The 23,184-nt window shown below is 36.4% G+C and overlaps 2 protein-coding genes across 4 annotated transcripts in view; one reads left to right on the forward strand and one right to left on the reverse strand.

Annotated features, from left to right (window-relative positions):
- Positions 1–623, forward strand: part of HSPD1 (heat shock protein family D (Hsp60) member 1) — an 11,986-nt gene extending 11,363 nt beyond the window's left edge. Inside the window, exon 12 of the mRNA XM_058187987.1 lies at positions 25–623. Within this exon, the coding sequence (XP_058043970.1) occupies positions 25–174 (150 nt within the window). The 3' untranslated portion in view covers positions 175–623. The remainder of the gene's footprint in view (positions 1–24) is intronic.
- On the reverse strand, positions 476–23,175 carry COQ10B (coenzyme Q10B). 3 transcript variants are annotated; one of them, XM_058188052.1, is made up of 7 exons: positions 23,036–23,175; positions 19,673–19,765; positions 16,655–18,356; positions 11,184–11,333; positions 9,312–9,504; positions 4,022–4,123; positions 476–2,184 (listed from the first exon to the last, which is right to left on the reverse strand). In XM_058188052.1, the coding sequence occupies exons 3-7, from the start codon at positions 16,729–16,731 to the stop codon at positions 2,017–2,019; spliced, it is 690 nt and encodes a 229-aa protein (XP_058044035.1). In that variant the 5' UTR covers positions 16,732–18,356; positions 19,673–19,765; positions 23,036–23,175; the 3' UTR covers positions 476–2,016. The 3 variants fall into 3 exon arrangements, with proteins under 3 accessions (XP_058044035.1, XP_058044022.1, XP_058044029.1); XM_058188039.1 differs by lacking the exon at positions 19,673–19,765 and having other exon boundaries at positions 23,036–23,167; XM_058188046.1 differs by lacking the exons at positions 19,673–19,765; positions 23,036–23,175 and adding an exon at positions 18,853–19,046.
- Positions 23,176–23,184: the final 9 nt, after the last annotated feature.

Below are 23,184 nucleotides of genomic sequence, written 5' to 3' on the forward strand. Positions count from 1 at the left end.
AGAATACTCTTAATCCATTCATAGGTTGTGAGAACAGCGCTGATGGATGCTGCAGGAGTAGCTTCCCTTTTATCTACAGCTGAAGCAGTTGTAACTGAAATCCCCAAAGAAGAGAAGGATGCTGCTGCTGCTATGGGAGGAATGGGTGGAGGAATGGGAGGTGGCATGTTCTAAAGCCTAGGCTACATGGATGCGTATCATGAACTACAATGCATGACCTGATAGTTGTAAGAGAACCTTGGGTCAGAGTCAGAAAGGGTGGATAGTGACTGCAGAGAAAGGGTCTGTGTTTAAAAAAAAAGAAAATCACTGTAACATTGTTACTGGATTTCAGTTGTATGATTATTTACAGTCATTGTCCATGCCTACAGATAATTTATTTTGTACTTTGAATAAAGACATTTGTACATTCCTGATATTGGGTGCAGATCCATATACCAATCTTGTGCTCTGAATTTAAAACCAGTTGAAGCACTTGCAATTCTGCTAAATAAGACTTTATTGGTGCCTGCTGTTACTAAAAAATGCAGAAGCCATTGTGTGCAAGACTGAATAAAATTGTGTACAAAGTAGACAAATATACAATTATGTGACAACTTTATGTAATAAAACAATTGCTCTAAGGTATGGTATGTATTAACTTATTCACAACATAATCTGTTCATCCCAAGTACTAAATTTTCCAGGACAATATTTTTTGGATTTCAGAGCCAGTTACAGTAACCAATTATTAAAGTCTTATTTCTCAAGGAAAAAAAAGTTATTCCTCAAAAGTTAAAACTTTCACATAAAATTATTATTTTTCTTTAAATACATAAAAACAGAAAGCACGATGATTGAGCTGCCTTCCTAATACAAAAAAGTTTTAGTAACATTTTTGTGACTGAAATTAGAACTGCACTGAAGCAATTTAGAATCTAGCTGTACTTCAATTTGATCTACAAACTTTTCTTGCCTCAGTAACCATTTTTCATGATTAAGGGTCCAGAGCTAACTTGATAATGGGACTTATGACCATTGTGAAGTAGTTTGTAGTAAGGAATACAGCTGACCACAATTACAGTACCCTCACATTTATGAAAATGAGAGGAGTGCATAGTATCAAAATAGTCAGGGCAAATAGTATGTTTATGAATCTAGCTAGAATCATCAAACTATTGCAAATGGTAAGTGCAGCAATATATAACATAAAGATGTTAAATTCAAATATACTGTTTTAACTTAAACTATATTTACATATAGTTAATGCCAAAGTTACAGAAGCCAACTCTGGCAAACAGTATCCTTTTTCCTGTTTATTCCTAATTTGTTTTCCAACTTTCTAAGGCAGATGGAGAGAACTATGGAGGAAGGTAGGGAATGTGCTTTGTTAGCACTGTCAGTTCTGCTGGTAGAAGAAAGCCATAAACCCCCAGGCATTATGGTTTGTCATTAACTGGAACATTTTTAAAGCTAGAGTTCATGATTATTCATAGAAGACCCCCAGTATAGGTAGTTGCCTGTTGGAATCTTACAACAGTATACTACAGTACCGTATTAAATAATGTACTGATGAAGCTGAGCCCTTTCTGTAGGATTTATACAACTTACTAAAATACTGCATATTAAATTTGCTACCAAAGTTTATGCACTACAAAAACAAACTTTGTTTTCAGAACTGCACACTGCTAGTTTAGAATACTAAAAATAAATATGCATTTAAAATAACTTAAACTTGATTTCAATAGTAAATATTAAACATTGTCAAAATAAGGCTATAGAACTGGTAACAGTGCTGAGTTTTATACGTGTTGAAAAAATGAGGGGAGGCCATTGTAAATGTAGCTGCCACTCAGTGAACTTACCAGCACCTTAGAATTGCACTTGACTGAAGTTTCTATGTACACCTGCATCTTACACGCATGTTTTATACACTAGTATTATACATAATTGGCAAAAAATGCCCCATACAATTGGAAGCCAACATGAGAGAAACATCTCATGTAAAGATGGTGTCCAAGAAATTTCAAAACTACTTTATGTATGATGCACTTCATGAAGCATTAACTCTCGAGGTATACTAGTTTCTGGACCATAGAGCTTGCCTGCTCTTCTTTCAAATGCAGCTACCATCTGTTTAACAACTTCATCAAAGAACAATGTGGCAAGCTGAGAATGCAGAAGGGAGCGAAACTCAAAAGAAATCTGAAAAGGAAAACAAATTATCACTCACCCCCTAATGATTCAGATGAATAGGCAGTTGTTTTTATGTTAAATCTAACCATATTGGGAAATAGTGGCTAGTTAAAAGATAAGAAAATTTGGACATTAATTAATCTAATTATAGATTTTAGATTTCTAACCATGAATCATTTTGTCTTCATTAATCTTAACTGCCATTCAGGTTGTGTGGTAGTTCTCAACAGACAAAATCAGTATTACAGGATTTACAACAAAGTGACATTAATTGGTTTACTTCCCAGTTACATAGTGCTCTGCAATCTGCACACAATACAATGTTTTCTTAGTTCCTTTGTCTTTTGTCTGGATTCCCCCACATAATCATTCTAGGTTTGCTATGTTCTATGGATTTCCAATTCAAAGTGCTTCATGGTCCTTTGGGCACAGTGGGGGCATTCCAAAGCTCATGTCTGTAACTGAAAGCAACTGTGTTTTCTAGGATTACACAGCTGTCTTGCAGTCCAATCCTAAATACCGTTTAATCTAAGGAAGTGCCAACAGGTATCATGTGCATGCCTATATATGGTCACTTCTAAGGACCCCTTTCTCTTTAGAATCAAACATGCTGCACAGTTAAATACCTAACCAAGAAATATATCTCCATATAAGAAGGCTAAATAATTATATTTAAATAAATAAATACACTGGTCCACTGATACATTTTACTAGTCTTCTATATTCTAAAAGACTAACATTTGTCAATAATAGGCAATTTGGCCAGCTCTGACAATTTCCTGTTCAATACAACAACATTAAAGGTACAAAAAAAGCCAAGTTAATCCTTGCTTAATGACCAACTCATTGAGTGACCATTTGAATTTACAATGGCACTGAATGAGTCCTGCAATATTGCCATTTGCAATCTTCATTGCAAGCTTCCAACAAGCAAAATCAATGGGGAAGCTGGCAGGTCGCAAATGACAACCATGTGACATCACTCTTAATGATAGTGCAGGATTTGCTTAATGATGGCAATCAAGTGCCATCACTAAGTGGTATAGCCAAATTATTTCACATATACTTAGCGATGGTCATGGTCCCAATTAACAGAACTACCTGTATTCAGAAAAAAAACCCTGAAAATACCTAAAGCAAAGCTGTATTTGAATGAAATGCTATAAAAATATTGAAATGATAATGAAATTACTACCGTTTCCCCAAAAATAAGACTGACTTATACTTTTTTAAACCCCGAAATAAGTGCTTGGCCTCATTTTTGGAGAGGTCTTATTTTGGGGCACGTGGAGCAAGATGGGGCTTCTCTTGCCGTGTTACCTGATTTCCAGCTCTGCGTTTAAATATTTTCGGGGAGGGTTTATTTTCAGGGGGAGGCTTATTTTAACGCAATTGGGCTTATTATCGGGATGTCTTATTTTCGGGGAAACAAGATAGTGCTAGTAATAATTTATTCCATGCACATTACAAATTGCTTGGAAATGAGCATTCTTCGTTGCTTAAAAACAAATTCATTGAAGTTGGATTGCTGCAACTAAAAATTATGGCTCACAAAAGTAATTTTGCAATCATAATTAAAAGCAAACTATGCAAAGCCTGTCTGGCAGAGTGGTTAAAGTACTAAGCCAGAAACTGGGAGATCATGAGTTAATAGTCCTGCCTTAGGCACAAATCCAGCTGGATGACTTTGGACTCATCACTTTCTATCCTAGGAAGCCACTTCTGTACCATGCACAATAAAATACAAATTTAAAATACTTATTTGGACAATACAGCAATCAGGTATGGTTTCAAGAATAATTTTTCTTTGGTCTCAATAGCTTGGAAGGATAATTTTGCTACTTACTGAAAAATCCAAGGTGCATGTCCTTTGATAGCCAGGAATTCCTGGACTAAAGCGCCACACAGTTTCTAGATGATTAAATAATTTTCCATCTGTACATGATGCCTATGAAAAAAATTATGTAAATTTATATTGCATTCAAAACTATGAACCCCATACTTTTAAAATGTCTTAATTTTTATACTTTGTGTATTATATGATCATCACCACAGTAACCAAGAAAAAAATGTTTTTCAGCACGGAGCAAAATTGAAAGGAATATTACATTAATATTTTAAAAACTCCAAAATGAGTTTTCTCTTAGAACAGTGTTTTTTCACTTCTGCAAACACAAAAGTATTTTCTCAGGTAAAAGAGACTTCTCCAACAATTGGCAAAATAATCAACAACTTGAAGATGGGTAATTTCTTAAAAAGTATAATTTAGATCCGTGCAATTGCTTTGTTCATTTTAATTTTTTCTCTCTGGGACTTTTTTAAAAATTATTTAGTCTGAAGCATACATTTTGGAAAATATATTTCATGTTGGCCCAACTATACCAATTACTTTATGGGAAAAACCTAATCTTCACAGTGACTCAAAAGAAGTTGAAATATGCATTACAGAAACAGCCTGGAGGTAAATAGAAAATATTGAACAAGTACAGAAGGGTACTAAAAAACTGGTGGAGGAATTTTCCAGCTTCAGTCCCCTAGCACTTGTACTTAAGATAGGAGTGATATGATCCCAGGCAGGCAGTGGCAATTTCAGCAGACAATAGAAATCCAAACATAGAACTAGTTCAACCTGGTATAATGCAGCAATGTATCTGTCATTATACCAGTCTATACAAGCAGAAAATGACATGGGGGGTGGGGGGGAGGCTTTTATTGACAAGTTAGGAAACAAGATAAAAGTTTACTTTCTTATAAGCCACTTTTAGATAGCTTCAGAGTTGTAGAATTGAAGAATCAGTATTCAGATCTTTATAGCTTTTTTTAAAAAAACCTTTATATAATTATTATTTATACTTTATGGGCAATTTATTGGCTTGGCAGAAATAAAATGAGGTTCTCCTGGTAATATTTAATGAACAGTTTTAAGAGCAACTGTTGCATAATCTCAACAATTATAGTTTAAGATATGAGAGTGCAAAATTAAGTGTAAAATATTTGCATAACTTCGGTAGGTAGCAATTCTGAGCAGTAGTGTAGTTTTGAATGTTTCATTCAATAATGGGCAACCTAATTGTATCTTGCCATTACACTAGCTCTTTTTAATCTGTATTCAGTAGACTTTAATGGCTTTTATGCAATGGCATGATCTCAGCACAACAAAAGCTATTCTGGAGTAGTGGTTAGAATGCAGCATTGCAGGCAGGTCTAGGGCAACTCGCCACAGCCAATTTTCCATGGCCAACTCGCTATGGGATAAGAGTTACACCAATATCAGAAATGATGGAACAGAATCATTAAAGATCCTTGGATGCATAAAGAACAATCTGACAAATTGAAAAAGGACACATATAAAAAGTGGAAAGAGGGGCAAATAATGAAGGCAGAATATCAGCAAATAGCCCGAGCCTGTAAAGATGAAGTGAGGAAAGCTAAGGCACACAATGAACAAAGGCTAGCGACAAAAGTAAAAAATAACAAAAAAAGCTTCTTCCAACATGTTAAAAACAAGAAAAAAGTCAAGGAAACAATTGACCCATTGCTGGGAGAAAGTGGCAAGAAGGTGACAAGCAACAGGGAGAAAGCAGATCTACTTAACTCATTTTTTGCATCTGTCTTTACACAAAAGAAAAAACAATCCAACCTATCAAAAACAGCACCACAAAAATCAGATTAGGAACACAAGTTAAAATAGGGAAGAAAATGGTAAGTGAACACCTGTCTACCCTAGACGAGTTCAAATCACCAGGACCAGATGGATTACAACCCCAAGGTTCTGAAGGAACTGGCAGACGAAATCTCAGAACCACTGAACTATATCTTTCAAAGATCCTGGAGCACAGGGGAACTGCCAGAGGACTGGAAAACAGCTGATGTAGTTCCCATCTTCAAAAAAGAAAAAGAAAAACAGATCCAGGAAGCTACAGACCTATCAGCCTGACCTCAATACCAGGGAAGATTCTGGAAAAGATAATCAAGCAACGAATCACCAAACACCTAGAAGCAAACAAAATAATAACCAAAAGCCAACATGGGTTTGTCAAAAACAGATCATGCCAGACTAATCTTATTGCATTCTTTGACAAAGTGACAAAATTAGTGGACCAGAGGAATGCTGTCAATATAATTTACTTGGACTTCAGTAAAGGATTTGATAAAGTAGATCATAACCTACTACTAGATAAAGTAGAAAAATGTGGGTTAGACAGCACCACCACCAGATGGATTCGTAACTGGCTGACCAACCGCACTCAACGCGTAGTCCTCAATGGAACTACATACACATGGAGGGATGTATGCAGTGGAGTACCCCAAGGCTCTGTTTTAGGCCCAGTACTCTTCAACATCTTCATCAATGACTTGGACGAGGGGATAAATGGGGAACTCATCAAATTTGCAGATGACACCAAGCTAGCAAGAATAGCCAACACTCCAGAAGATAGGCTCAAGATACAGAAAGATCTTGACTGACTTGAACATTGGACACTATCTAACAAAATGAAATTCAACAGTGAAAAAAGTAAGGTTCTACATTTAGGCCAAAAAAACAAAATGCACACGTACCATATATGTGGTACCTTGCTCAATAGTAGTACCTGTGAGAGGGATCTTGGAGTCCTAGTGGACAACCATTTAGATATGAGCCAGCAGTGTGCAGCAGCTGCCAGAAAAGCCAACACAGTTCTGGGCTGCATAAACAGGGATAGAATCAAGATCACGTGAAGTGTTAATACCACTTTATAATGCCTTGGTAAGGCCACACTTGGAATATTGCATTCAGTTTTGGTCGCCACAATGTAAAAAGGATGTTGAGACTCTAGAAAGAGTGCAGAGAAGAGCAACAAAGATGATTAGGGGACTAGAGGCTAAAACATATGAAGAACGGTTGCAGGAACTCGGTATGTCTAATTTAATGAAAAGAAGGACTAGGGGAGACATGATAGCAGTGTTCCAATATCTCAGGGGTTGCCACAAAGAAGAGGGAGTCAAGCTATTCTCCAAGCACCTGAAGGCAGGACAAGAAGCAATGGGTGGAAACTAATCAAGGAGAGAAGCAACCTAGAGCTAAGAAGAAATTTCCTGACAGTTAGAACAATTAATCAGTGGAACAACTTGCCTGCAGAAGTTGTAAATGCTCCAACACTGGAAATTTTAAAGAAAATGTTGGATAGCCATTTGTCTGAAATGGTGTAGGGTTTCCTGCCTGGGGGTTGGACTAGAAGACCTCCAAGGTCCCTTCCAACTCTGATATTATTATTATTATTATTATTATTATTATTATTATTATTATTATTATTATTATTATTATTATTATTATTATTATTAAAATGGGGTGCAAAAGGAGGAATGAAATGAATGACAAAAATTAAAATAACATTTTAATTATTTTAAATAATTAATTTGAATGGTTGTCCCATGACGAGTTGGCATGACAAATTGTCCCATTCGGTTGCAGGCTAACTCTGCCCACTGTCTGCAGTTCAATCCTCACAGGCTAGAGGTTGACTGAGCCTTCTATTCTTCTGAAGTCAGTAAAATGATGACCCAGATTGTTGGGGGCAATCTGTTGACACTGTAAACCGCCCAGAGAGTGCTATAAAGCACCATGGGATGGTCTATATTGCTATTGCAAGAAGCTTGCAGTAGTACTACTATTAAAATTCATTCAAGCATTGGGCTTTAATTTCAAGCAGTATAGGGGAGTTTAAAAGGGCATTTCCACCCAGCATCATATAAGAAAAATAAAGTCTACTTGCAAATTCAAGGGATTTAAAACTTCAGGTTTTCTTGGGTGGATTTGATTTTTAGGTAGGTTTCAATCATTTCAGGCATGGCTATAAAACAGAAGCTTTCAATGCTATTGACTACAGCATCCTCTTAGATAGGTTATTTGAGCTGGGATATAGTAGCACTGTACTATGGCGGTCTACTCCTACTTGAATGTCCAACTAGTGTTGGGAAATCACCATTCTGCCTCATCATAACTGGGCTGGATGAGAGTCAATAAACAGACTCAATCCAGACAAGATTTGATGATGATGATTCTGTCCAGCTGGGTGGTGTCCTGCCTGGCCTGGAGAGATCCACATTCACCCTAAAGGAGCATATTTGCAGTTTGGAGGTGATTCTTGATCTATCATTGTAGAAGCCCAAGTGGCCTGGCTTGAACAGAGTGCCTTTCAACAGCTTTGGCTGATTTATCAACTGTGACCTTTTCTAAACAGTCTCGCAATGCTCTGGTAACTTTGGTTGGATTATTGCAATGCACTGTATGTGGAGCTACTTTCAAAAACAGTCTGGAAACTTCAGTTGGTTCAACATTAGAGTGGCCAGACTGCTCGACTGGTTGATATGAATATATTATGCCAATATTTCATCATCTACACTGACTCAGTATATTTCTGGATCCAATGCAAAATACTGGCTTTGACCTTTAAAGACTTCAAGGCTTAGGATCTGATTATCTGAAGGAACACTTTCTCTAGTATGTACCTAAATTGGACCTTAAGATTTTCTGAGGCCCTCCAGATCCCCCACCAAAAGAGGAAGGATGGGTTTCCACAAGGGAGGGCAATTTCTGAGGTTGTTTCCCCAGGTAGACTCAACTGGCATTCACGTTATTTTAGTACCAAGTGAAGACCATTTTATTTTCACAGGCTTTTAAAACATATTTTAATTATATTTTAACATATTAATTCACATTGTTTTGGAGTGTTAGATCCCTTTGCTGCTACCTGGATTATATGGTGCATTTATGTAGTATTTGATCGGATTGGATATGTAGTAACTCAAATCATATTCTTTCTCTTTTTTTGGTGTAAAACATTTCGAGAATTTTGACTATTGGGCATTTAAAAAATTTAAATAAACAAACTACATATACACTGAATTAGTATACCACTTACTCTTTACAGCACACTTGCTTCTAGAGCTTTCCCTCTACATCCTTTTCCAGTTTAGTGTTAGTTACATATATCCAACTATCTTCTCTAGCAATAAATTATATCCAGATTTACAAGGAGAAGAGTAATCAGAGGGAGAACCAGCCCAAGATTTCTTGGTCTTATGGTTAGATAAGATCCTCTATTGACTACTGGCAACTCTTGGAGTTACATATAAAAACAACAAATATGCATTACCTTAACCAAGTGAGGTCTGACTAGTGTAACAACTGATGTATATCTTTCCAACACAGGAGGAAATCCTACTTCTAATTTAGCTTTGCAGTATCCTGAACGTTTGGATAATACGTCTGATTTTTTACACCAAGGAACAAAGTTCTTGTATTCACTTACAACAGCTACCACATCATACATTTCTTGCATAGAATACCTAGTAAATAATGCAAAATGGAAAATACAATTATTAGAGATATGTAGTTAAAATATATTTTATTTCTCTCCTTCCTTTCACTGTTCCAATCATTCTACAAACAAATATGGAATTTTAGCTAGCTTTCTCACACAAGGTTGTACTTCAAGGACACAATCCTGCCTGTCATTCCAGTATTTAATTGCTCTGAAACTGTTCATAATTTTCCTCTGCACAAGTCTTAGTCCCAATGGATTTAGCAGAAGCCAATATAATCCTGTGTACAATACTGGCCTTTAAAAGAATCCTTACTTTAATCATACTGCCTCTCAGCCCTGACTATTTCCTTATAACACAAGGATATTAAGGATTATTTAGAGTATTTTAATTCCAAAAATTAAACATATTGGATGGAAAGTACAAAATAGAACTTAGTAGTCAAAACTTCGCAAACTGTGTTTGACTTTCCTTGAAAAGGGTATAAAAACTCTTAATAAAAAAAGATACAATAGTTAAATAGTAGATCTGTTGGTTAAAGGGAATGGCACACATTTGGGGCCATAATTTTAACTCTTTACTATACATGGTCTTTGTTTTTATTCCCCAAAGTGAATAAACAACCTTAAACCAATCTTCAGAGTGCATTAAAAATGAATTTGAGAGTTAAAGTAGGTAGTAAATAAGCATTAACTTTTAAAACTATGCAGTTCATTTCTTTCATAAGCCAGTATGAGATTCTCAGACAACATATTGAAAGGAGTTGTGGATTGCACCCTGACCTGCTACCAGAAGAGTGCATCAATAGTAGAGGTAGTCTGTGAGCTAAGACCATAATAGAACCTGCCCATCATGTTTATAACATGTGATGTTCGTAAAGCAGGTTGGTCATGTGACTGAACTGAGTTTATGAACTTTTTTGGAGTGATCATTAAGTGAACCAATGCTTTAACTTCACTTTTTGGCAAAACTTGTAAAACACAGTTATGTGATTATGGGAAATAGTTAAAATAGTTGTAAATTTAGCCCAGTTGCCAAATATCTGAAGTGTAGTCATGTCACTGTGGGGCAGAACTGTCAGAACTTCGAATCAGGTTTTAAATGCCTCCCAGGTAGGCCCACTATTAAGTCCCTGTCCTGCTACGCTGATGCAATACAGATATACATGCATTCACATACATCTCTGGAGGAAGCATAGCATGTTCTCCAACATCATATGACAGGGCTGCTTCAACAATGTTGACAAACCTACTCAAGATATATTGCTAACTGATTGTATGGGATAATACGCTACATGGCACTGTATATACTGCCATACTATATCATTATCTCAAGAATAGGACAATATATCACATTCATAAATATCAATGATCTCAAACTAGAATTATGTTGTAAGCAAAGAACTATAAATCCTGTATTTGCTTCCACAAATGTAGACCTGCCCTAAAAATTATATCCTGTGAACTTTAATCCTGTTTATATATAGTAGGACTGTAACTGCTCAGAGTGGATTAACAGCATAACTTTTTAAAAAACAAATGAAATAAAATTTAAGAAATGCTTAAATGATATCAAATTAAAGTGTGAAATTATATAAACAATGTGAGCAAAGGTAATTGAAAATGAGAAAGACTGTTTTCATCAATGCAATCCATTAATATCTACTTCTGTGTAACTGTACAATGTATTTTTCTTATACAAACCCTATAATTCTTCTTTCTGAATATTCTTTCCTTTTGTTCACGAATGGTGCAGTAAAGTTGAAGTAAGTCCTTCTTGGAAAGACACAATTTTTTGCTGGTATTTGTGGCAGTGATGCTTTGCTCACCAATATTTCCCAAGAAGTCAAATGTCTGGAATGATTTAAATATTTTCATCAGAACAGGTATCTGGTTAACACAGTATAGATGAGCCAACAAAATGGGAAAACAAATAAAAGAGTAACACAAGGACAATCAGACTCAGGATTAGGTTAACTTTTTATGCCTTGGACAAGCTAAATATATCTCAGTCATGAGAGAACCTGGCAACAGTACAATATAGAGGCTGTCCCTCTTAAACATTGGCTCTGAATCAATCTGAGGCCACACACTACTCAGTTCATATATTTGAAAAGCAAGTTTCCTGTCAGGATGGCAAGCATCAAATATATTGAGCCTTTCTTCTATAGTTATAAAATACAACTTAAGCAGAAAGCTGAAAGTATTTTTCATAAGAGTATTATTTTTTTTCCTTTTGGAGGGTCTTAGGTTTTCAGTGAGAATATAGGGTATACAGATACAGACTATTAGAATGATAACTACCTGTTATATTTTTAAGGCCTTTTCCTTTCAAATATTCTCTGGCACTTATCAGAATATTCAGCAAGGCATGGGGCTTCTATTATAAATATTTGGTTCAGTTAACATTTTCTTCCATAGCCATATACTTCATTGAAAGAAATGCTGCTTGCTTAGATTTAGCTATCTGTATATTCAGAGTAGCTATGAAGGCATGAATAATTTCTTGCTAATGGTAATCTTATAATAAAATACTATTTTTCGCACTTCTACCAGGAGTTACTGTATGTCTTTAAAATAGGAGTAGGAAACATTTCTCAGCTTGGGTCCTTGCCTTTGTGCCCTGCCTGGAAGGTACAGAAAATTATGGTATTACAAAAAATAATACCAAAAAAATAGTATTTTTTTCTACATTTAAGGAGGATTTTAAAGGTCAAATAGATGCTTTAAACCTTACTAAAATACAAAAAATAAAGGACTTTTTAATATTTTTCTGTATTCATTCGGGAAAGGCCCTGGGGCTGTAACCAATTCACAAACCATAAATTGCCAAGTCCTATTTTAAAAGTACTCTCCTAGAACTCTTTCATTCAGAAAGAAACTGCAGGAGCCCTAGTCTTAAAAGCAGATCTGGACGGGCATGGGAAGGGCTGCAAAGAGAAAGGAAAACCAACGTTTCTCACTACTGCTGACAGATTGGAATCTGATTTGACAAGTTCACTCGGTTATCATATCTTATACCTTACTTCCTCCACAAATTTATTTAGAAGCATATAAGTAATCTCCTTATTGATTATACTGTGTTTCCCCAAAAATAAGACTCTGTCTTTTATTTTTTTGAACCCTGAAATAAGCCTTATTGCCATGCACTCAAAAGCCTGATTGGGCTTATTATCAGGGGATGTCTTATTTTGGGGGAAACAGGATATTAATTCTAAAATACTTGCAAAGGGTCAAGGGTAGGATGAGATTTAATTCATTCCCCTGATCTCAAAGATTTCAAATTATAAAATAATATTAAATATACTAGTATTCAAATATACACTAAAATTATTCAAACAGCTTTTAAAACTAGGAGTTTAACATTAAACACTGGATAATATCCAGTATTTAATCAGAAGTATATCATTTAACATTGCTTCAGAAAAGTCACTAGCAGCATTCCTTATTTCAACACAAAAATTAAATAATGAAAATTATACAACTTAAAATGACATTAAACTATTATCTTTTACTTTTAACTAATAAATTTAAACTATCTCTTTAGTATTCCTCTTAATTGCCTACACTATTGTTTGGAAAATTAAACAAAAATAACACTGACCAGAATATATGATAAACAAATTTGTCAGGCCAATTTTCAAAGGAGGTAAAGCAATTAATTTAAAAATGGTTCCATTTTTGCAGTTATTGCAAGTTGTGAAACGCTAATTAACTAAATCAAAGGCTAAACTTTTATTTTCAATCACAAAAGTCTGATCAATCTGAACTGTAACATTAGAATCAAGAAGTCATAAGAGAAGTTAAAAATGGATTTGACCTTCCTCAATTAGCAAACAGTTTTATGTAGGAGATTAAAGGATGTATTTCCTTGATCAAATGTTAGCATAACTATCTTTGAATTATACCACAAATAAGCATTCCAAAGAATAAAATTTATTCTTCTGCTTCTGAGATTATGAATTATAATTCATAAATAAAAAGGAGGAAAATTTTGCAGTAGAAAGAGGAGTATATTTAGTAGGAAATGTTTACCCTAGCCTTCATTGTATCTCAAGTGTCAGTTTTGGAAAAATAATGTCATCGTATGATGATTATATGATATGTTTGTATCATTTTAGTCTCTGAGGAACAGCTTTAAATAATCTACATTTAATTGAAGATAAGTAATTCTAATGACTGAAAATGTAGGTCTAGTTTAATAGGGTGTATGGGCTGTTCAGGAAGAGATAATATCTCTGGTGGAGGGGCCTACTGTGCCCTTTTTAGGGCTGCTTATTCACCTTTGATACCCATCTGGAATGGGTATCAAAGCAATAAACAAGGGTTTGCATGCAGTTCACTGCTGTAATCCAAACAAAGAAAATACTAATTATACCCATAAATCTCATTTGTAAACATAAATATGACTCTAGGATAGAATTTTTTTAAATACTGCAATTTAAAAGAAAATGTGAGTTTTATACATTATTCATCTTTAATTCAAGCATGTATTAGAAAGCATGTATTAGAAAAGAACGTATCTTTTCTTTTCTGTACACTGAGAGCATATGCACCAAGACAAATTCCTTGTGTGTCCAATCACACTTGGCCAATAAAATTCTATTCTATTCTATTCTATTCTATTCTATTATCCCAATTATGATTATAGTGTTTTTAAACTTTGACTTTCATATATATATAAAATATATTAAGTTATGAATTACCGGAAACACAGGAAAAGTGAAGGTCATTACTGTCTTCATGTGTGCCAATGCACACAGCAGTAGTAGATAGAAGAAAAACAATACAGAATTACTGAGACTTAAGTTGCTCAGTAACAATAAGAAAGTATGGTGTATTTTAGGATCAGATATAAAATAACGTTCTCAAAATATCAGTTATTATATTTTACCATTCTAAATCATAAACCATGAATATCTGAAACATCAGAGTCTTTTAATTTTGGTACAATGCAAAAAATAAAATTTTGTTCTTCAAGACAACCATTGTGTTTTCCAAACTTTGTGTTGAGATGAGAAATACCTAATGGAGAGATTAATACAACATTTTATGAAAAGATAAGATCTTGCGAAAATTGGAACATCCATGCCTTCATCAATCAAAACACAGGTGATATGAGTAAGAAAATTTCTTTGATAAAGACTTACAAATTAGCAAACTTTCCCATGTTTTATCAGAGTAATCTGTTATGGAAAGAATTGCTGCTTGACTTTGCTAAGGCATTCTTGTGTGTGATTTTTTTCAAGGTGCTAGATAGGTTTTAGGACTTACTCCCCAAAGTATTATGATTAACAAGTATAAGGAAAGCAATTGAGAAAGTGTGATTAAAACTAATATTTTTCTTCATTGTTAAAATCATTACCAGGCTCCAGATTAAATTTGTATACTGAATTACAGATTATCAGATATTTCCTTGCCAACTGGACCACCTAATACATACAGTACAACTGACAGAGAGTAAAGTGAGACTTAGCATATATGGAATAATTTATAGGAAGAAGTGAATAAGTATAAGATCTGGAGCAACCATCAGTTCAGCCATATACTGAATTTGTCCAAATAGCCTATTAGATTTATACCGTATGTAGCCAGCTAAGAAAAGGCATACAATACTTGTTACTCCAGTAAGAAAAATAAGAAATAAGAAATGCCCCATTCCCCATGCTATTCATTTAGAGGTGCATAGAGAGTCTAAAGATTATGCCAACTCTCTCTCAATGCTGTTCTGACTTACAATTCCTAACTAGCAGTACATATTAAATGGAAACAGCAAAACAAAATAAAACAAAACAAAAAGGAAATTTAAGCAAGTCAAAGTTACATATAAGAGAGAAACTTAGAGATGTAACTTTGGACACTGTTTTCCTAGTATAAATACCACAACAATTCAATTTGATGTCATTCTCTTGATGGCTGACTAGCTAACAAACCGTTAAGTACCTGCTCTTAACCAAGGCAGTTATAATACATACAGCCTTTACTACTTTCAAATTTAACACTTTTCAATATGAATTATTACCTTTGACAAAGAGTATGCATTTTCTAATATATTCCTTATCATTTTCAAGTCTGTGATTAGAAGGATGGATAGTTTTTTAAAAATATGTCTAAAAATATGTTTAAAAATATGTCTCATATTCAGAAAAATATGAAGCTGTTAAATGGCTCCAAAGAGCAAGAGCTGAAGGACAATATTATATAATATATCTATTCTGCTTTAGGATACTGTTGATAGCCCACAACAGTATATGAGTGTAAGTCACCTGACAGCCAGGTACTTCATAGGTACCGTAATTGGATTGAAAGAAGTAAAAAAAAAAAGAACTCTACAAAAAAAGATAGTCACATCATTTAGACCAGCTCAAACTTAGAAGACTTAGGGAAATGGAATTTGCCTCTTTATCAGTGATATGGTGAACTAAACTCAGCATGCAAATACATTAAAATATATAATGTACTTTCTTTACAACATTTGTGAGACACATGCACACTAATAACAATGGACTAAAAATTAGATGACTACCCCATAAGACCATTGATACTTTCTACAATTAATCGAGAAATTAAACATCACAGGGATAGAGGAGACACCCAATCTGTTCTATTACAAAAGTGTTTATTAATGTTAGTACATTTTAGCTGGAAATCAACAATAATCTGTCATGGCAAACAACAGGAGTCTTTTGTCACTTCTATTCTACCCACCACCCATTACAATAAAGATGCCTATTAAGTTGATTAAAATTAGGTGTGGGAGTTAAGCTGGCAATTAACGATTGGTGGTGGGAGTGGGGGAGAGGGAACGAAAGCCATCGGGGCGTCAAGCTCATCAGGAGCTCCGCAATCGCGGGTCCTGTGGCTTTTGCTAGCCGGTAGACGAAGTCCCAGGGAGGCAACCGCGCCTCGATGGGACTATGGAAGCGGGCAGGAACTCTTTTGACAGTGACGGGTGGGGAAGGAAAAAGCGAAGACGACGGGAACCACCCTCGGCGCTCGTGACCAAGGAAAGGAGTCTCGGAAACCGCCGCCGGCGGCAGACCCGCTTAGCCGCCCACTCAGTCTATCGGACGCCCACCAAACTTTCCTGCCAGAGCAGAGAAAAGCGACGGCTGGGTGGGCGCTTGGGGTGTGTGAGTCTGTCTCCAGACAACCTGAGCTCCCTCTCGCCGTACCTGAGGGCTACTCTACGCGAAGGCACAGCCAACCTCTCCACGAGAGCCTTGCCGAGAGCCCGACTGCTCCGCGCCATATTCGACTTTCCGCGGCGCCTCCAGCCGCCTTCACTGCCCCATCCTATTCTGGCTCCCTCTCCCTCCGCCGCCGCTCAACGGCCTCCCAGTACCTGTCCACACCTCCCTCCCAGATGCAGAGCCAATCGCGTACGAGAGGCGCCTAACGCTAGCCTATCAGCGCAGAGTTCTAGCCGAGCGTCAGCCTTCGGATTTCACCGCCTCTGTAGACACTCCTATGGACTACTCCTTACCCTCTTCCTTTCGCCCCCGGCACGTGATTTACCGGACTCGCGCAGGAGATAGAGTTCAGGGCGTCGGGGCCGCGCCCGATCACAAGACTTGTTACCGGGGTTATACGAGGCCCTCGGGTTCGTGAATGTTAGGATTGGCACACGATTGGCTCTACGGAATGCCACTCGCTCGCCCTTTTAAGCGACGTAGCTCGAAAAGCCAATAATATTAGAAAGGCATGCAGAGAATGTCCTTGTTATTCTTCCCCCCATTTAAATCATTTCTTGGCAGCAGAAGCTTTCTTAGGAAAAAAGCTGCTGGGTTTGACCATGGCTTCTGCTTTTTTTTCCACTGAGGAGAACTAAAGACACGGTTGTGTTTCCCCTCACTATTGACAACACAAACTAGTGGGCTGGGTTAACCAGTAGTCCAGGGTTCAATTATGGAGTGCTTGGTACCCACTCAGCTTGTTTTCTTGCAGAGGTTTCATTATCCAACTAACATCTTCAGTTGGTCAGGAAATGTCTTGGGGGTGGGGAACCCTACAAAGCTCAGCGAGCACCAAGTACTCCACAGTTTTGTCCTTTGACATTAGTGAGAATAAGTCCACCACCAAATATAGCTATATTGTATACACTTCTTCCCTTTTCAGTAGTAAGTGAGAAACTGCTCTACTGTAAAGAAGCCATTGCTGCAAATGAGAGTTGTAAAATGTGTTATTTACGCTTCACAAATTTTATATCCGTTAGAGGAATATGAAATTCAGTTGAAGTTGAGTTTCACCAAAAAAATAAGGTGTATGTTTTTTTTAGAATAGAATGAGATGGAAGGAACTTTGCAGGTTTTCTTGTCCAGACCCCTGCTGAAGCAGAACCTATACCATTTCAAATAAATGACTGTCTAGACCAGGGGTGTCAAACTGGCGGCCTGTGGGCCAGATGTCACACACAAGCCATGCCCACCCCAGCTCCACGAAGGGGAAAACCGTCTTGATACGTCACGTGATGGCAACGTGATGCCGCAAGTTTGACCCCGTGGCCTAGCTTCTTCTTAAAAACATCCAGTGATGGAACGCCCACAACTTCTGGAGGCAAGCTGTTCCACTGGTTAATTGTCCTCACTGTTTAGGAAGCTTCTTCTTAATTCCACGTTGCTTCTCTCTGTCACAGAAGTTTTCAACTACTGGAAACGATTAGAATTGATAAGAGCCAAGTCTTGTGCCCGTGAAGTAAGTTGTACCAGTGGTGTCATTCCTCTAGAAGAGGGGCATCAGACTGTTAACAGAAAAGCCTTCATATTTTCTGTATGTGTCTCTGCTGCTTATTCATGGCCTGGAGTTTTGCAGCCAGGATGTGGTGGCATATTCTCCACCCAAACTTGCTCACTTCATTTCCACATAACTGTGGGCAACCTAGAAGTTCAAACAGAATCAGGAGAGAGAACTAAGAAAAAAAGTGCATTTGCATACAGTTGATAACCCATTGTAACTTTCCAAACCAGATATCATTCTGATCTACACGGTGCCATTCAAATCTCTGCGCTCTTTTCAAAAGAAAGTCTGTGACTAAATGGTTGCAACTGTCCCTAATTCAGGGATACCTAAGTTAAATAAGAAGACATTTGTTAATCACATGAGCTTGCTAATGCTGAAAAACATTTCTGCTTAAGCAGGCTCATCTGTTCTATATTTAGCAATACATTTTTCTGTATTTAGCAACAAGCATTATTGTAATTTGACTCTTATTACAGAATGGGGAATTTATACAAGCATAAATTAGACTTCCGTATGTGGACTGCAAAAATCCAGATGACTACCACATGGCAACAGAGATAGTTTCCTGCTACCTAGCAGTTATCTGGATTTTTACAACCCAGATATAATAGGCCTAATGGGAAAACATACTCACGTGGGATTTTTCCATTGAAGAATCAGTCCTTAGCAGAGAGAGAAATCTATTACAACAGGAGTCTCCAACCCTCAAACCGTGGCCCACTACTGGGCTGTGGCCTATTTAGAACCAACCTGCATGTGAACCGGGCCAATGTGCATAGCTCCACTTGTGTGACCAGCGGTCCAGCCACACACACTGGCCTCCTGCTTCTGCGAATGAAATTGCACACACATTAGCCCGCCATTCATGTGGCCTGGTTTCTCTCTCCCCTCCCCCAGCCAGGCCACCAAGCCACAAAGGTTGGGGACTACTGTGTTAGAAGATCTAAATACTTTGCATTTTCCTTAGTATCAGAAACATTATGTTAGTAAATATTATATTAGTTTTGTTTAACAAGCCAGAATGTAATTAGTCTCATAATAATATATCATTTATCTATCCTCCCTTTTTACGAGCCTGTAATCTTTAATTGGGGCAACTGGATGGAGATGAGTGTTTATTGGTCAGATATCCTTCCTGAAGCCATGCGGAGTTTGCAGCAAATATATTTCTTTGTACCCTAGGAGAGAAATATCTGCCACCACCTACAATTGAAATCTCAATCTTCCGAGTGGGAGGTGAGCATCTTCACCACTAGGCCACCACGCCATCCATCCATCCAGTCTGGTTTCCTGCACTTGTGCTACATCTAGCATTAAACACTCTTCCTGACCCTTGCCACAACCCCATGCACTCTCTCCAACTCGCATGACACTTCTTACACACCCCTTGCACCCTGCATGATCTGTGCAGTGCCCTTGCATCCCCAACCCACATAGTACCTCATTCCGCATACCTTAGCGATCTGCACTGCACTTCCATGCATCTTCCTTGACCCATTCAGCACCTCTCAAACACACCATGTGCCCTTCCCCGAGCTGCAGCACGCCTACAGAAAGTTTTGTACAATCTACTGAAATTATGATGTTCATGTTTGGAACCAAGGTAAAAGGCAACATTTCTCATCATATTTTTATTATGACCAACTAATGCTATGGTTTGTTAAACTATGATCCAAAACAATCCCAAGAATGTCTGCTAAAGCCTGTTTGAATGAGTCCAGAATTTTTATGCACTTTATTACTATCAACTGCAAATATCAGAAACTATCAAAAATCAAACTACTAGGTAATGGCTCAAGCTGTTAATTATTGAACAATGTAAGAAGAAAAATGCCCTCATTAAAATGTAATTAAAACAAAAGGTAAATTCATATTCCCCTGACAGAAACAGCAAATTTTCTAAAGGTAGGTATTTTCTCTTTCATTTCTACTTTTGTGTTGTAATTGATAATCCAATCTAAGATACCTCTGCTGAGGTACATCTGCTCTTAAAACACACACCCCATTCAAAAAGCATCAAGTTCCAACTAAGCATGCTCATTAAATTAATGCTATTTTTCTACATATAAAAAATAGAATGTGATATATTAAACATGAGAGCTATAATTCCAAGTGTTTTGCAACTGCTATCCAGAATTGGACAATCTGGACATCTGTGTTTGTCCAGGAATTGCATATGGATTTTGCTAGATTTTGTTGTACCAGATTGAGATTGAAAAAATACAAATCTAAAAGGAAACAGCATAAAAAAAGATTTAAGACCACTAAATGATTTAGGGGTAAAAGGAAACAAAGCTGAACATGGTGACTGGACACTTATCAGAGCTGATACCAACCAGAGCACAGAAAAACTCAAATACTGCAAGATCAGAAGATATATAGAGATCTGGCCCATAGAATCGCCAAGAGTAGAACTTGACTGAATGGATAACATCATCAAATGATTTAGAATGTTGTATATTTGAGGGCAGTTGAAACCAGATGTATCTGTTTAAAAATTCAAAATCATGCTAAATATTATGTTAATAAAACTTGAACTACAAAAATTTCCACTGCTTTAAAAAACAAATTTAGCATGCTTACATTAGTAAGGAAAACTTCTCCAAAATACACATCATTTTATTACACAGCTTGGAAAAATAGTTGAAAAGTAAATAAAATACACTTTCATGGTTGTGTTTTTATAAATTTTGGTTCAATAAACCAATATTCAAGCAACCACTCCCTTTCTCTGGTATGCAGCAAGCAATTAATCTTGAAACTTCTTCAATTAACTAAACTTTCTTAATATAGAACTATACTTACCTGACGAATTATACTTACCTGAAGAATTTTTGATTTATAGTAATCTTACACAAAATGCCAAAGATAATTTAACTTTATATAAAAGACCAAAATAAAACTGGTGAGCTACAATGTGAAATACACAGAAAGAGTATCCTATTCTCTTAGAAGGATGGATTACTTCACCATTCAGCCTTTTTGGAGACCCTCCCCATTGCTGGTAATTGAACTCAGCCCTTGATCTATTGGTGCCTAATCTGAGATACATTGTCCAAGTGACAATTTGTTAGATCCTCTTTACACAGCAATGAAGTCCATCACTCAATTCCATTTTTTTAAATTTTCTGTCCCTGCCAAATATTTACACCACTACATGGAAGTTCAATTCCTGTGGGAGATGTAAACTAAATTGGCAAGAGATGAAATGCCTAGAGAAGAGCTACTTTATGAGACTCTGTAGTGTAGCACATAATATTTGCTTCAGATTAATAAAGGCTGTTGATACTCCTTCCTTGTCAGTTCTTCCACCATAGAAAATAATATAGTGTTGTGCTTAGTGTTGAATAAGGAACAGAGACACCCAGGATTAAGGCAGCTTCTTTCATTGCATGACTTTGGGCCAATCCTTCTTTGTCAGCCCAACTTCAGGATTTTTGTTGTGGGAAAAAATAGAAGCAATGACCTCTAGTTACAGTTATTAAATAAAAAGCAAACTTAAAAAAAAGCTAACCAATGGACCGATGCACTAAATGATCTTTGCACTAAAGTAGCTCTTCTTAACTGTCTGGACCATTTAATGTGTGAAAATGATCAGCAAAGATGATAGAAAGATTTTCATATGCAGTTGTTTGGCTGCAGAGAGATTTATAAGAAACTGAAAAGATTGATTGGGGTATTTTTTAAGCAGCTGTAAATATAAGGAGCAGGAATGGGGAAAATAGTAATCGCTGGAAGGATCCAAATATCTTTGGATGATGGAGCAAAAATTAGAAGCTAATATATATATATAATACACACATGCACACCTGAAAAGAGCTCACTGCACTTGAAAGAACATATATATATATATATATATATATATATATATATATATATATATGTATGTATGTATGTATGTATGTATGTATGTATGTATGTATGTATGTATGTATGTTTTCTGAGGTTTTCACGGGTGTTTGTATATAGGTGTTTGGTTGTTGGGTTTTCTCCCGTGTAAAATTGGACACGGAGAAAACCCAGACAATCTCAATTTTACACAGGAGAAAACCCGAACAACTAAAGACATATATATATATATATATATATATATATATATATATATATATACACACACACACACACACATATACATACATATGTATATGTATATATACATATGTATGTACATGTATTTATATATATATATATGTATATATGTGTAAATATATTACATATATGTATATGTAATGTACAAGATTAGACTGTAAATTTACAGTCTAATCTTGTTCAAGAGTCTCAATAATATCCTGTATTTAACAGTCACCTGTGTTATAAAAAACATATTGCACTTTTATCCATCAATGGATCCGGGTCCACAAGCAGGCACAAATGAAGTCCATCATTCAGGCCTCGCTATTAAGGCATGGATGGTGCAGCTGTGATGCTTAATTTCACACTCATAGAGCAATCGAGTTTCGAAACCTCCTCTGGCGTTTGAACAAATGACACCGCGTTTAAAATAATTACCTCCGATTCAGACTCTCCCCCACCAAAGTAAGGATCAAGTGCGTCAAATCTCTGGACTGGACTGGGAAATAATAATATAATATAATAACAGAGTTGGATGGGACCTTGGAGGTCTTCTAGTCCAACCCCCTGCTTCTGGACCTCCAACACTGATTAATTGTTCTGTCAGGAAATTTCTCCTTAGTTCTAAGTTGCTTCTTAAAACTAAGGAGAAAACTAAAGTTTGAAAGTCTCATTTAAACAAAAACAAACTTACTCCTTTTGCCACCTATACAGAGCTCTTTATTTTTAATCTACAGAGTACTTACTTTCTTGGGACAAACTCACAACGACAAGCAGGCGAAGGATGAGATTACTATACAAAGGGCAAAATTCCAAGAACAGGGACCTCGTCTATCCGTGCATTCGAGCCATTCTGTAAGTTTCACGATCTACCTTTATATCGGCCTCCCTTCCT

Source organism: Ahaetulla prasina, chromosome 1 (assembly GCF_028640845.1).
Source record: "Ahaetulla prasina isolate Xishuangbanna chromosome 1, ASM2864084v1, whole genome shotgun sequence".
Taxonomy (NCBI): Eukaryota; Metazoa; Chordata; class Lepidosauria; order Squamata; family Colubridae; genus Ahaetulla; species Ahaetulla prasina.

Excerpts from the sequence above, each read along its gene's own strand:
- COQ10B (XM_058188052.1), bottom strand. The coding sequence starts at position 16,731 with ATGGCGCGGAGCAGTCGGGCTCTCGGCAAGGCTCTCGTGGAGAGGTTG. Across the intron at positions 11,334-16,654 it reads TCGCGTAGAGTAGCCCTCAG|ACATTTGACTTCTTGGGAAA; the intron begins GTACGGCGAGAG and ends AAATCATTCCAG. Across the intron at positions 9,505-11,183 it reads TCAGAAAGAAGAATTATAGG|GTATTCTATGCAAGAAATGT; the intron begins GTTTGTATAAGA and ends ATTATTTACTAG.